Below are 14,658 nucleotides of genomic sequence, written 5' to 3'. Positions count from 1 at the left end.
GAAGCCTTGCTGCAACTCACTGCTCCTAGCATGAACACTCCTTTGACAAATGTCCAATTTGGAGCAGGGGCACTTTTAAGCGTGTATTTTACACACTGTGTGTAAAAACTTTTAAGAAGTGTGTATTCTACACACTTTTATGTTTGCACAAAAAATGTCCAACTACACACTTTTGGGAAAAAGAAAACATTTGTTGAAATAATAAATTTAAAATGACCGCCTAAACTTTAACGGTGGCTCTTTATCAACAAAGATACTTTATCTAGAATGTTAGTGTCTGGAATGATAATTTTTTGGTTTTCTTTTAGTTGTTCCAGGGGCGCCGACTTGTGTTTTGGTTGTTGGGTGCGAGATCTCTGTACAGTGATTTTCACGATAGCGAATCTAGCAACTTAATTTAATATCAAGAGAAAGTGCAAGACCTGGTTCTCAGTGATTTGTAAATCTAACAGAGAAATATGTATTCTCACATCGTAGTAATAATATAGTCGAGAAATGTAAAGCTAAGAACAAACTATAACAAAAGGGCGCATGAGTGCGTAGAGAGGTTTTCCTTTAAGAAATTGCCTGTCTAAACCGAACCAAAAACTCAAGTTTTCCAGCAGAACGTCATAAAATAAGGCTACATTCGTCCAAATAGATAGGGTTCGCCAAAAAACTAAAATGAAGTGATCGTATTGCAATCAAGATTGAGTCAATAATGTCTAAGTTGTACTTGTAGATCATACTTCTTCATGAAAATATTACGGAATAACTACATTCACTTACTTTTGTTCAAGCCTTCTTTTGACAATCTAGCTTCATTTTATATAATATTTTGGTGGAAAATTTGAGTTGAAATTTCCGGTTTTTCATCTCTATTCTGGACATGTATATCGACATTAGAGAAAAATTGCTCGTATGCATGTTTTCCATTTTTTATGCAACTGTCGTCTAATGGTCGGAGTGGTTGAGGTAAAGTAAAACTTGAATCGGAATCTCATTTACCTGATCTTAACAGGGTGGCTTCCGGTTAAAGAAAATGAAACTGACCTGAAAAAATCAGGTTGGCTCGAAAGTAGTTTCAGGTTGACTTCCATTTTGACAGCAAGTCAAAAAGTTAACATTTCAGGTTTCTGCTTATACTTACAAGTCGTACTCGTACCCAATCCAGGTCGCCCTCGCCCGACCAAAAGTCCTGACATACTATTTCTTTTTCATGCTTGCTATGGGAACCGAAAGTAAAAATGTCAATTTTGAGGGGCGAAAGTAAACATTTTTCTACTTTCGGTTCCCATAGCAAGCATGAAAAACTCAATACGTCACATGGAAAAGTACTGGAAAAGTACTTTCGGACCTTTGTCCTTGTGACGTAAATGACTATTTCTACAAAAGTATTCTTCATAGCCTTTGTCATATTCCTCGTATGATTTTATTTTTAAACATATCGTCTGTAATATAGATGACTATTTCTGCACGTTTCCTCTCGGTTCTACATTAGGAAAGTGCTGAAGTGGAACACCAAGCTAAGACAAAACTAATACAAAAACTACAATTCCAGACAACTAACACAGAAACGTTATTATTATTGCTTGTGAAGGTCCGAAAAATGTCTGAAGGCTTTTTTGTTTCAATTCAGAAATAGTGGCAATAATGTTAGTTTATTTAATTAAGAAAAATATCAAATATCTGTTGGGTGCTACGCACCCAACGAATCTTGGTGTCGGGTGCTTGAGCACCCAACGCCACCTAGAAGTCGGCGCCCCTGATGAGTTGTTCTGATAATTTCAAATAAAATTTTGTTAGTTAAACTGTCTCGGTTTCTTATTTTTCAACAAAGTTTAACTGTTCCAAATTCTACGAGAATGATTTTCGTATCAGAGAAAGATTTTGTGGGGCTGCGGTTTGTTCTTGTTTAAGGTAAACGATGTAGTTGCTGACCGTGCACGTGTAAATGACCAGCTGCATTATTTATCAGTTTTGGAAAATAATTACGAATGAAAATACGCAAATTAACGTTTCATGAAAATAATGCGATTATTATGTTTACTTATTTGATAAAACCATAAAATGAAACCAGTGCACCATCTCAGTACAAAGTTGCACAATTCTTAAGAAAATCGTAAGATCGGTGTGGTCTAATTTAAGGTTTTTATTGGCAAAAGAATTATTAATGGACAAAGTTTTGGTGTTTTGAGGTAGTACATAGTTCGACAATTAATATTAGTAACATAAATAGCGTCTAAAAGTTAATATTTAATTAATTACACATGGTGATCAAAACATTGCATCAAAAATATGCCATGTTTGTGTAGTTGACCGCACCAAATTCCGTACATTTTTCTTCATGTGACAAATTCACCTTCCATGTGCTTTGTTGTGTACAAAATGATGTGATTAAAATTCGTTGATATTTTGTGTTTTTATGCGTTTTCATCATTGAAATTGGTTAATATCAGTGAATTAAGAGTGAAAATGTGTCGAATAATGCGAAATTATTGTGAAAAATTTGAAAAATGTCTTAATTTTGTAGCGGTCAACTACTGCAACAAGACTGGTCAGGTATAAAAACACTCGTTTTTTTGTGGTCAGCTACCAAAAACAGTGCTTCAGTAAAATTAGTTTTTTACAATAAAAATTAATTAATTGTAAATAGTTCTGATATTCGGAATGGGAACAGATCAAATTAAATTCTGACGAAGGAAAAACTTAGCTTCATCGAAATCATCCTGAGATACTGATGACCAAAGTTGAAAAATTGCTTAGCCGGTCAGCTACTACCTCACTTACCTTATTTGAGGTATGTTTTACAGTAAAATAGTCTCTTGTCTCTTGTGCTCAACGTGCAGTTATATTTTTCAGTTTCGAATGATTTCTATATTTTATTTTGTGAATCATTACAATAAACTATATTGCTAGAATCAAGACTCGAATACAACCGAAATTTTCCAGTCACATGTAAAACCTAAAACAAAAATTCGAAACTTCACCAAAATTTTAAGATTTTGGTTCGAAAGTGTACAAAAATAAAACTATGTTAAAATTTTGTCGAATATGTTTTTTAAGTTACAAATTTGACAAAATTTTGAAAATCTAGGCAAATTTCGGAAAATATTAGCAAATTTAGGAAATCAAATTTCCCAAAAATAGTCCCGGTTTCCAAGTTAAAACAAAGTTAATTGTAACAACGTTGACGTAAGGCTCGGAACGGGTTCGGGTTGACCTGTTTTAGTTCAGGTTGACCTGAACCGGATTCATGACCCGAACCTGAAAGATTATTTCGGGTTCAACCCGAACTTGACTCGAACTTGAATTTTCGATTTCGGGTTTAACCCGAACCTGACCTGAACCCGAAATTATTCAACCCGAATTTGACCTGAACCTGAATTTTCAATTTCGAGTTCGACCCGAACCTGAACTGAACCCGAAATTTTAAATTTAATCAGGTCGGGTTCGGGTAACCCGAAATTTTAAGCGTTTATTACATTAAAAAAAGTCAAAAATATCGGGTTACCCGAACCCGACCTGATTAAATTTAAAATTTCGGATTCAGTTCAGGTTCGGGTCGAACTCGAAATTGAAAATTCAGGTTCAGGTCAAATTCGGGTTGAACAATTTCGGGTTCAGGTCAGGTTCGGGTTAAACCCGAAATCGAAAATTCCAGTTCGGGTCAAGTTCGGGTTGAACCCGAAATAATTTTTCAGGTTCGGGTTAAATCAAGTTCGGGTTCCGGTCTGACCGAACCCGACCCGTTCCGAGCCTCGTTGAGGATGCTATATACGAAATTTAAATGTCGAATGTGTAAAAACTTTTGAAAAGTGTGTATTCTACACACTTTTTTGTTTACAAAGAAAATGTGTAATTACACACTTTTCGAATCTAAGGTACGGTTTTCAATTTTCAAATCTGCAAAAAGGTACGTTTTTGTTTTTTGTAGAAAAGTGTGTATTTACTCAAAAAGCTTAAAAGTGCCCCTGATTTGGAGGCTTTTGTGATGAGAGCTACCGCTTAAGATTGATTGTATCGTGTGTTTTAACTCATACAACGAAAACAAGTCATCTATCTTTACGAAAGAAACGTAGTGCCTACTGTGACTTCATCAGCCTCCAAATATTTCTTATGTTCATGCTAGGAGCATTGCTCGTACTTATAAAAAATAAATTGAAAATCACACATTTCTCTTCAATGTCTTCGAGTCTGGCTTATATGAATATACAAGTTAATTGTTTTATGTGCAAAAACTATCATTACCCGACCCGCCAGAAATCTTGATGTAAATTAATTAGCTCTCCAAAGGTTTTATCTTAGGAAAAAACTAAGAAATTTGTCTTTTATTTAAGCTATTCCGACGATCTGAATAGAATTAGCTCTCTTTATGTTACATCGAAATTCTTACGAAATTATCAAAAAATGATTGAAAATGGGCACTGCTTGTAACGATACGAATTGTCCCGAAAAGAAGAAGAAAAAAAGATCTAAACGATAAAGCAAAAACCACGTCACAATGATCCCTACACCGTGACGCATGCAGCTTACCACTTACAATGTATGTACCATTCTAATCGAAAGAGTTGCGGAGTCAAATCTCTTTGATTTCTTAATTTTTGTTGTGTTGCTCGTCGAAACAATACAATCTGTTCAATCAATCATACCACTGTGATTATATTATTAACAGAAAAACTTTGACTCGCCATTTCCTTTGACTATAGCATCAAAATTTCTTTATTTTTCAAACCTAGTTAGAATTAGATTGTTTGCATTAAGGGGTACAAAAACAGTTCATTTAATTGTTGATATCCTGCGTAAATCAAACGTTGCCTCCTTATCAAAGGCTCTCTACCTTTAACATTAATCAAACGTAGACGGTAGTTACTACTCAACTTATCGTGGTGTCAAGATTTTACCAAAAAATGGCTACCGGCAGGGCAGGCGCTTTTAACGTTATAACTTTATACAAAACGTTCGAAGCTGTAACTTTATTTCGGATTTTTTGTGTTTCCGTCACAATTCGTGACGTTACGAACAGGTTACCATCTCTATAACGTTACAGGTATATTTCTAAAAATCCTTCAGTTTAATTTTATTTTATCAACACTTTTGACTTTGCGTTATTCAATGCGGAATATTTGTTAAAATTCAGTAAGGTAAGCGAGGGTATAGCTGACCGTGCAGGTCTACCTGACCAGCTACATTATTTATCAGTTTTGGAAAATAATTACAAATGAAAATACGCAAATTAACGTTATAATTAATCTTTAGAGCCTAAAGATTAATTTTTTCATGAAAATAATGCGATTATTATGTTTACTTATTTGATAAAACCATAAAATGAAACCAGTGCACCATCTCAGTACAAAGTTGCACATTTCTTAAGAAAATCGTAAGATCGGTGTGGTCTAATTTAATGTTTTTATTGACAAACGAATTATTAATGGACAAAGTTTTGGTGTTTTTAGGTAGTAAATAGTTCGACAATTAACATTATTAACATAAATAGCGTCTAAAAGTTAATATTTGATTAATTACATGGTGGTCAAAACATTGCATCAAAAATATGTCATGCTTGTGTAGTTGACCGCACCAAATTCCGTACATTTTTCTTCATGTGACAAATTCACCTTCCATGTGCATTGTTGTGTACAAAATGATGTGATTAAAATTCGTTGATATTTTGTGTTTTTTTGAGTTTTTATCATTGAAATTGGTTAATATCAGTGAATTAAGAGTGAAAAAGTGTCGAATAATGCGCAATTATTGCGAAAAATGTGAAAAATGTCTTAATTTTGTAACGGTCAACTACTGCAACAAGACTGGTCAGGTATAAAAACATCCGTTTTTTAGTGGTCAGCTACTGCATCAAAAACAGTGCTTCAGTAAAATCAGTTTTTTACAATAAAAATTAATTAATTGTAATTAGTTCTGATATTCTGCGGAACGGGAACAGATCAAATTAAATTCTGACGAAGGAAAAACTTAGTTTCATCGAAATCATCCTGAGATACTGATGACCAAAGTTGAAAAATTGCTTAGCCGGTCAGCTACTACCTCGCTTACCTTATGCTGAGACCCTAGTTTTTACATAAAGTTACCGAAACAAATAACGTTACTGATGTCGTACAACCTTGAGCCGTAGCTTTAAATTGGTTCTGATGGTAATGCTGATAATGTTACGTTTTCATAACGTCAGTGAACGATGCCGGAACCCTAGTTACTGGAACAGAACTTAAAAAAGTAGTTACCGGCAGTAATGTTTCCCGGCACTAGTTTCGGATCGCCAGACTATAGAGTATAAATATCAGTCAGTGGAATTATGTCGCCTTCGAGCTTCTCTTTTTGACCATCATATGCCTTTTCATGTGGCCTTATGTTTAGTTTCAAGAAAATAAAAACGGTTGTCTTTCACGAGTATCCCCGAATAACGAGCAACGTTCGGTTCGACTAAAGTTAGACAATTTGTTTTAATTGATTTATTGGTAAATGTACAAAGACAATCAAAATATGTCTAACAAAAGTTATAAATTGTTTTAATAATTAAAAAAATATCAGGTTTTGGTGTGTGTAGTGTTGACGTGGTTTATTTTGCAAAAATTAAATTTTTATAAAAAAGAGAATCGCAATTTTACTGAAAATTATCTTAAACAGAATTCGACTATGCTATGAAACGCGTAAAGCATTGGAAAATTGATGAACTATGTTGAGCTCGCACACTCACTAACACACACGGTATTGCCTGTTTCGCATATCATTTCCCGGCAGCAGCCGCTGCGTCTTCCTCCTTCTTTTTCTGCTTCTCTCTCATTACCTCAGCATCTCTGAAATGGAAAGGAAAAAAATAAAAAAATAAAATTGGTGGAGTAGAGTGAAGCAAACGAATTTGTTTTCATATTTTTCGGTTCGATTTTAATCCCACAAAAATTCGAAGAAGCTACGCATAAGAACGTGTTGATTATAGTGGGGCAATGATTTGTTTTTCAAACTAACCAACGTGTTCTTATGCGTTACTTGTACGAATTTTCAAGACTGCTAAATGGAAAAATTTGAAGAAGAAAATAATGCTTAGTTTCCTCTTACCAAAAAAAGTACTTCGTGTGACAGACAAAATTTAATTTTTTCAATTTTTGCTTTGTTTTTTGACAGCTCGCTCTCTTACGGCTCTCTCACGGAGTACTTTTTGTTGAGTGGAATGGGAACTTAAATTGTTAACTCCCTCGGCCTCGATTTTCATAAGTTCGGTACTCAAAATTGTCGTAATTTGACAGTTACACCAACTTGACAGTTACCCACCTTGACAATTAGGTTCCAAACAAATATTTTTTTTATTTTTCTTCGGTGCAGAACATTATTATAAGATACTTTGCATCGTATTATATGCCAAAAAAATGTTTAATTTTTTTTATAGAACACTTTGAACACGCAAAAAATCATGAAAATTCGAATCGGAATACACTCCGGAGTGTATGTCGTTTCGTCAATTGTTTTTTTTTCGTTATTTTTTGGGTTTTCAAAATGGTTTATAAAAAAAAGTAAACATTTTTTTGGCATATAATACGAAGCAAAGTATCTTATAATAATGTTCTGCACCGAAGAAAAATAAAAAAAATTTTTGTTTGGAACCTAAATTACCTTAGTAGTCAAGTTACGAATTCTTACGAACGTATCAGAATCGAAAACACACTTTGAAGAAGTTTAGGGTGGTGACGACACCAGTCTCTGGACATATAGCAGTAGTCGGCCATCAACCACATCAACATCTATTAATCTCTCATTCATAAAAACCACATGTCCATTACCTAGTGCCTCACCTTATTATATTTCTTAAATTTTCGTAAGAAAGCTGAAAAATTTCCTAGATTTTGATACTTTGGTGTTGTTACTGATGAAGCGGTTGATCAGTCCGAAAATAAAATAAAAAGTTTCTGTTTGGTGTCTATCACCGGATATTTTCATCCAGGACGATATTATCCTTCAAAAAACGATTAGACCCTGACCAATACCGTAACTTCCTGGTTACTATTTGCCTATCATCCCAACAAACAAGCTCGAGCATTCACTTGCGGCATGATCTTTTTCAACTGAACTGTTATGTTTATTGGCACAGCACTGATTCTAGCATGAACCAATGGGGCTCATGAAATCACAGTAGGCACTGCGTACCTGTTATAAAGATAGACGACTTGTTTTCGTTGCATGAGTTAAAACATACAAACAGTCACATGCGGCAGCTCTTATCACTAAAGCCTCTAAATTTGACACCTGTCAATTCAGTGTTAATGCTAGGAGCAGTGCTGTGTCGTTGAACGTTCTGACCACAATTACACCTAACGTACTCTTGGCTGACTTTATTCGCAGTAAACACTTTCGAAAAAGACTTCTAAATCACTTATATGAAAGTTGGCTGTTGAGTTGAGTCCATTTCAGACTGAAATCAAGAAAACACAACTACAAAAGGTTCAGACGCCAAAACATTTTCCTCTCGTTAATGTCGCATAAAAATATGGCAGACAGTTACGTGGCCCTAAATGTTACTCAATAGGACCACCCAATATTACTAGATTGTGTAACAGTTGAAGGTAATTTTTAATTCCGACAGATTATCGATCCACAGCAATCTAAAAAAGACATTAAAATCTATGGGAAAAGATCCACTATACCATTGGCATATTCGCACAAATTAAACGTTATTTCATTGAAAACGAGCAGTTAAATTCATCGAAACTTTCGCTTTTAACATCTAAGACTACGAAATGATGAGGTCAACCAGTTTTTTCTTCCATTTTTTTGTTGTTGTCTTTAAGTAGTGAACTAATGACCGATTATAGATGAGTGAAAAAAAACACACCATCTTCATCTTCATCCATTTAACCAGTAGTGCCGATACACGTAAGCTCATTTGATAAAATCGAACATCGTTTCGTAACTGAGAAACCCGTTCCCTTGAATATTTTACAGATGAAATGAAGAGTGAATATTGTTTGGGTAAATAACATTTGAAAAAATCATCGACCAAAAAAAAGACCACCGTCAGAGGCAGGTAGCGCGTGGATAAATGCAGCGTGTTGATGAGCAGATACGAGAGTGTGTAAGTGGTGAATTATTAGTGTTGAAATTGCTGACCTTTCAGACTCTACCCAATTAATTTTGGAATGAAGACAATCAATGAACTGACCATCGCTACAGCATTGAAGTAGAAACAGAAAAAAAACCGATTTGGCACACATCACAAGCGGTTTTGTTATGTAGGTCAGTTTAGCGAAAAAGAAGAAGAATCATTTCCGCGCAAATAAAGAAATAAATTCGTGTGACATACCGTGCTTTACGCTGTTCGACCGTCAAATTGTCCGTACGAACGCCTTTAGTCAAGTCTTTTTGTTTCTTCGCGTTCTTAGCACGAGCCAGGTCTCTTTGATTTCCACCTACAAATTAGAATGAAAGGTTTTGTTGTATTCAGCGTCACAGGAATGATTAACTGTTCCAAACGACAGTCAGGAACGTAAAATTACGATATTTCACTTACGAGTCATTTTCACTAATATTGGTAGTTCCGACCAGAAATTTTTGGACTTTGTTTGCGCTTTATTGCTGGTTCAAGTATTTATTTGGACGCTCTACAGCGACAACTGCTTTATTAACACCAAATTAGAAGAAAATTGAGTTGTTTTGTGATTACAAATAAATTTTTTTCACTTCGGAAAGCAGGTATAAACGAGCGATTAGACCAACACACACTGCAAAAGTCAAAAGTGAAATATTTTGTTCACACGACAAACAGCGATGATCTGATATATTATGGGGGTACTACATCGGATATAAAATATGCTGTCTCTACTGTTGCTGCCATAATGCATGCAAGATGGAGCTGAGTGTGGTGTAGAGAAAATTAATTCCAATTTTGGCGCTTCGATTCAAAAACTAACGTTTAAAGAAAGGCTTGATCTTCGTTCAAAGGTTTTTGCTTTAATACTTAAGCATAGTTTCCACTCAACAAAAAGTAATCCGTGTGAGATCGAGCTGTCAAGTAAACAAAGCAAAAATTTAAAAAAAAAATCAATTTTGTCTCTCACACGCTAGATTTCCCCTTACAAAAAAAAACACTCCGCTTTCTCTCCGCTTACACTTTCAACAACAGAAAAGAGACGTTGTTTAGCTAAAGGGAGGGAAAACGGAGTGTCTTTTTTTGTAAGTGGAAATCAAGCATTAGTCAAAATTCACAGTCATCCGTTTCCATTCCGTTTTTACTTCGTGTACATGGAGGCAAAACGGAATAAAAACAGATGACTGTGAGGCCATCTTTATAACTGTGCCTTCACACAGCGATGCGAAAGTGGACAGATGCGAAATTTTTCTTTTGTCCTTATGTCACAGAACAAAAGAAAAATTTCGCATCCGTCACTTTTGCGTCGTTGTATGTGTAGGCGCAGTAACAAAACCAAAAAAATATTCGCAACTTTTCGTCAAAATTTTCAAGCGCTACAACTTACAAAGCTGTCACTCTATACAGTGTTCAAAGAGCGTAAAAACAGGGGAAAAAACCAGTTAAATTAACTGATCTCGATGGGTGATATGTCAAAATGAGAACTCTCTTTGAACACTGTATAGATCACTAAAACGACCGCTGGCGTGACGATCGACGGTTCGGTTTTGTGTGCAAACTAATGAAAACTAACTTTGCTTCTAAGGGAATTCCCCGTATTTAGTTCATTTGCATTCATTTCAAGGAATTGGACGCACTCAGTTATTCATTACTATGTGAAATTGTGAAGTTGGTTTCGATTAGTCTGCACACTTTTCCCCACCATTCCTCACGTTTCCGTCATCAGTTTCACCAAACGAAGAGATCTATTGGCATGAGATGTTTTTTCCGGCGTTGGTAAAAAGAACATGTGAAGATCCAAATTCAAGCGATTCGTTGAATATCAAGAGAACCCGAAAAGATAAAAATTTAGTTTTTTCGGCAAAAATGTAGAGTTTTGAATTCTGATCAATTCTGATTCATTGCCAAGTACAAAAAGTTTGTGGAAAATACACAGTTTTTGAAGAAAATGCTCCATTTTCAGACAATCTCTTCGCTTTTCAAGTGTTTTACGAATATATATTAACTGGGACAGGCTTTAAATCTTGAACGCGACAGAAAAAATCAAAATGTTTTGGAAAGTACAGGATGGTCCGAAAAAATGGGTCTTGGTCAAATAATCTTATTTTTCTATTAAATCTTCGATTTTATGGTTTTCTTTCTACTTTCCTTCTACAACACAACATTATTCTAAACAAGATTAGAACATGACGTACTGACTTAGAGATTTTTCTTTCGACAAGTGTAGCGTCACAGAAGTACGAAAAGCAATGCCCAAGACTCATCCCTGCAATTGATTTTAATGTTAACTGAGGAGAAAAATGAATCTCTGTGGGTACGACGAGTTCAACGGTATAGATTGTGGATTTGAGCACTACTTCACTTTTGATTGACGCTGTCGGCAAATCGGTCACTTCTGTCACTTCACACGAACCATATTTTCATAGATCACAATGTGATCGAAAATTTAAATTTCCTAAGAAATGATTTTGTATGCTTGCTAAGAGGACCGAAAGTAAAGCTGTCAATTCGCGGGGCGAAAGCTTTCGCTTTCGCCCCTTGAATTGACATTTGTTAACTTTCGGTCCTCTTAGCAAGCATACAAAACTTAATACGTAACTCTTTCGGCCTAGACTTCGGGCGATTATGGAACAAGCGGTCTCCGATTTTAATGAGTGATAGCTCATTGGATTCGTCTTTCAATTCTAGCAAACACTTATCTTTCACTTTTCGAAAAAAAAAAAATATTTTCTGTGAAAAGCGTTCAAAAGTACAGACATGTCAGAGGGTAACCAATAACTCAAGAAAAAATTATTTTAATTTTTGGAATGTTGTACGAATGTCGCCAAGATTTCAGGGCGATATGACTCTTAAAACTTTGACATAAACTAAGTTATGATTGTTCTAGTATTTCTGCAACTACAGAACGAATTTGTGTCGCTTAGCGGATGAAGTTATTCCATATCTAATAAGTTACGACTTGGTAGTATTGTGTTCTAATCTAGCCGTAGAGATAAAGGATAGAGGGACTGTGAGGGCTCTAGCATATCTGAAGAATATTTTTAATTTTCAACTGATCAACAATTTTGAGCTAGTTTATTCCTAAAATTTGGAACCAGTCATGTATTTAGGTTAGCAATCCATCAAAAACTAAGAGAGGTGGTTTACTCTGAAAGTAATACTCTCATATTAAAAGATCCACAAAAATGTTGCATTAAGCGATAGGGGTAGAGGCTTGTTTATCGCTACAAATCAGATAAAGTTATTGAATCTCTTTTATTGAGTATGATTGTTCTAACAATACTAAAATGCACTTAGGACTAGAGAATAGCACTGCCTTTGGTCTTAGTTTTCGAGAGGAGAAACTGTTCAAATAAAATAAATACCGTAGTTGCTCTTGAAATAATGTGGAAAAATACCTCAGAGACAACGATGGATTCACGTCATAGACTTGAAATCTGATCATCAGATATCTTGAAAATTTCCAATGGAACAGTTGATGGGTGATAACTCGAATAACTTTGCTCGTTCAAGATCCCTAGACTTGAGGTCGGATTCAATTGTCAGCCCTAAATGAGCCCTAAACGTGAAGCTATGATTTAATTAAGAAACACATTGTATATCAACAAAACGCCCATTATGACATGCTTTTTTTCTTAATCACCGGATAGCTTTGGTCACTGAGCGGCTCCAAACTCTGGGCCGGTTTCAATCATCAGCCCTAAATGAGCCCTAAACGATAGACTATAATTTTAGTCAGACGCTCAGCCCTAAATGAGCCCTAAACGATAGACTATAATTTTAGTCAGACGCTTTTTGAATATCGTTGAAAGAGCTAATATGACATGTTTGTGTTTAGAGAAAGCTGAATATCATTGGCGGGATAGCAGCCCTAAACTCAGGATTGGCTTCAATTGTCAGCCCTAAACTAGCCCCAAACGTTAATATATACTTTCAACTAAACTCGGGACCAGTTTCAATCGTCAGCCCTCAACTAGCCCCAAATCATAGATTGAGTGGAAAGTCAAAAACCTATTCAGTTTATGACAAAACACTTAAGTGACATGCTTGAAAACTTCAAAACGGTATAACTCACGTAAATCGACAGCCCTAAACTCGGGACCGGTTTTATTCGTCAGCCCTAAACGAGCCCTTTAAAATGAGCCATAACTCGACACAGCCCTAAATGGTGGCGGTGCCAGCGACATGTACCTCTCAATCGATACGTAAATAACTATTGATTTTGAGTAGGCAACCGAAGAGTAAACATCAAAAGTATTTTGCTCTAAAAAATTTTCAGAAAATCGATGAAAAAAAAGTAATTAATGCGTAAACGAGTGCCTGAGGGTGAATGAGACACCAATAAAAAACGCAGTGGTGCAAATGAATGAAAATTTCCGCAGAATATACCGTAAATTGGCGAAAAACAGAATTGCAATTGAGCCCCCCGCCCTGTTCGTGAAAGAGGAAGTCCAAAGAAAACCCGCTGCCCGCAACTTAATTGAGCTCTTGAAAATGTAAGAAATTCCTGAGCAGAATTTGTAAGTATAGTCTGGACTGAGGTTTGATGTACGCTGAAAAATGTGAGTATAAATCTGTTTTTAGAGTATTAGACGCGGAATGGGGAAGTAAAATGGCAGCATAGTGTAAAGGCTACGTAAAAGGGTGAATTTACTTTTATCTTGGGGAATGAGTGTATTTGGTACGTAAAAGGGTGATTCTCGTTTGACTTCCGTGCTGTCATGACTCGGATCAAGTGAAGGAAGCAGAGTGTTTTTTGTACGGAAAAAGGCAGAGGAAGAAGTATGTGTTGTCTAAAGTTACGCTGTTTCGGCTTTTCCGAAGTGTATGTGCGGTTTTTTAGTTTCTCAGTGACTTCTCGGGTGCAAACACGTTTTCCCGTTGTTTCCCGATCGTCTAGAGAACCACTTGGACACGAGTTTTTCAATTAATGTCAAACAAGCAGACTGGTGTTTGTAGATCAACGTTGTGGTTCAAGCTACTTTGTTTCTTGTACGGACGTCAATGTGATTTACATCAGTTAAGGACGTTATTGGCTGTACAAGTGGTGCATGGAACGCAGATTTTCACATTGTTCTGAAGACGGTTGATGATCATTTTCCCATTTTTAGTGATTTCCCGATTTCAGTCTGTTTGCATGTTCCTAGTCATTTTCGAATTTTCACGGTTTCTAATCTTCACTTGCGTAATTGTTTTTTCTCCTTGTGGCATTATATTATTCGACATGGTATTAGAATTTTGCACATTCACATTCACATTCCGACCACATAAGTCAAGGGACGGTGGTTGAGTTAGTTCACTCTATGGTATATAAGTAAAAACAGTACGCCAGATGGTGTGCCCTGCACTGATGACGTTCAGAATACACCCCTAGCTTCGTGTTGAAGGTGGAGACGAATGTTGGGGAATCGGTGTGCCCGATGTAGTGTATCTTGAATATTATCAAGGAAAACGAAAAGGGGGATTAGGGCAAGAATAAACACCTTTCCAAAGTCCTCACGTTCAATGTTGTCATGGGAGCGTTCACAGGAGCACGTTTGGTTACTCAAGTCAAGTCAAGTCAAGTCTGATAGACATCGGGTTTCGTT

At 35.9% G+C, this 14,658-nt stretch overlaps 1 protein-coding gene and 1 long non-coding RNA gene across 2 annotated transcripts; one reads left to right on the top strand and one right to left on the bottom strand.

Moving 5' to 3' along the window:
* Positions 1-70: 70 nt before the first annotated feature.
* On the top strand, positions 71-11,317 carry LOC119084924. Its single transcript, XR_005089168.1, has 3 exons — positions 71-296; positions 6,403-6,406; positions 11,306-11,317. It is a non-coding gene; the product is annotated as an uncharacterized LOC119084924 (long non-coding RNA).
* On the bottom strand, positions 6,440-9,756 carry LOC119084909 (putative SERF-like protein). Its single transcript, XM_037195065.1, has 3 exons — positions 9,494-9,756; positions 9,287-9,392; positions 6,440-6,791 (listed from the first exon to the last, which is right to left on the bottom strand). Exons 1-3 carry the CDS (start codon positions 9,498-9,500, stop codon positions 6,722-6,724), a joined length of 183 nt encoding a protein of 60 aa, XP_037050960.1. The 5' UTR covers positions 9,501-9,756; the 3' UTR covers positions 6,440-6,721.
* Positions 11,318-14,658: the final 3,341 nt, after the last annotated feature.

The sequence above is a fragment of the Bradysia coprophila genome, unplaced genomic scaffold, assembly GCF_014529535.1.
Source record: "Bradysia coprophila strain Holo2 unplaced genomic scaffold, BU_Bcop_v1 contig_94, whole genome shotgun sequence".
In the NCBI taxonomy this organism is placed as follows: Eukaryota; Metazoa; Arthropoda; class Insecta; order Diptera; family Sciaridae; genus Bradysia; species Bradysia coprophila.
This window is presented reverse-complemented; position numbering and strand designations above follow the sequence as displayed.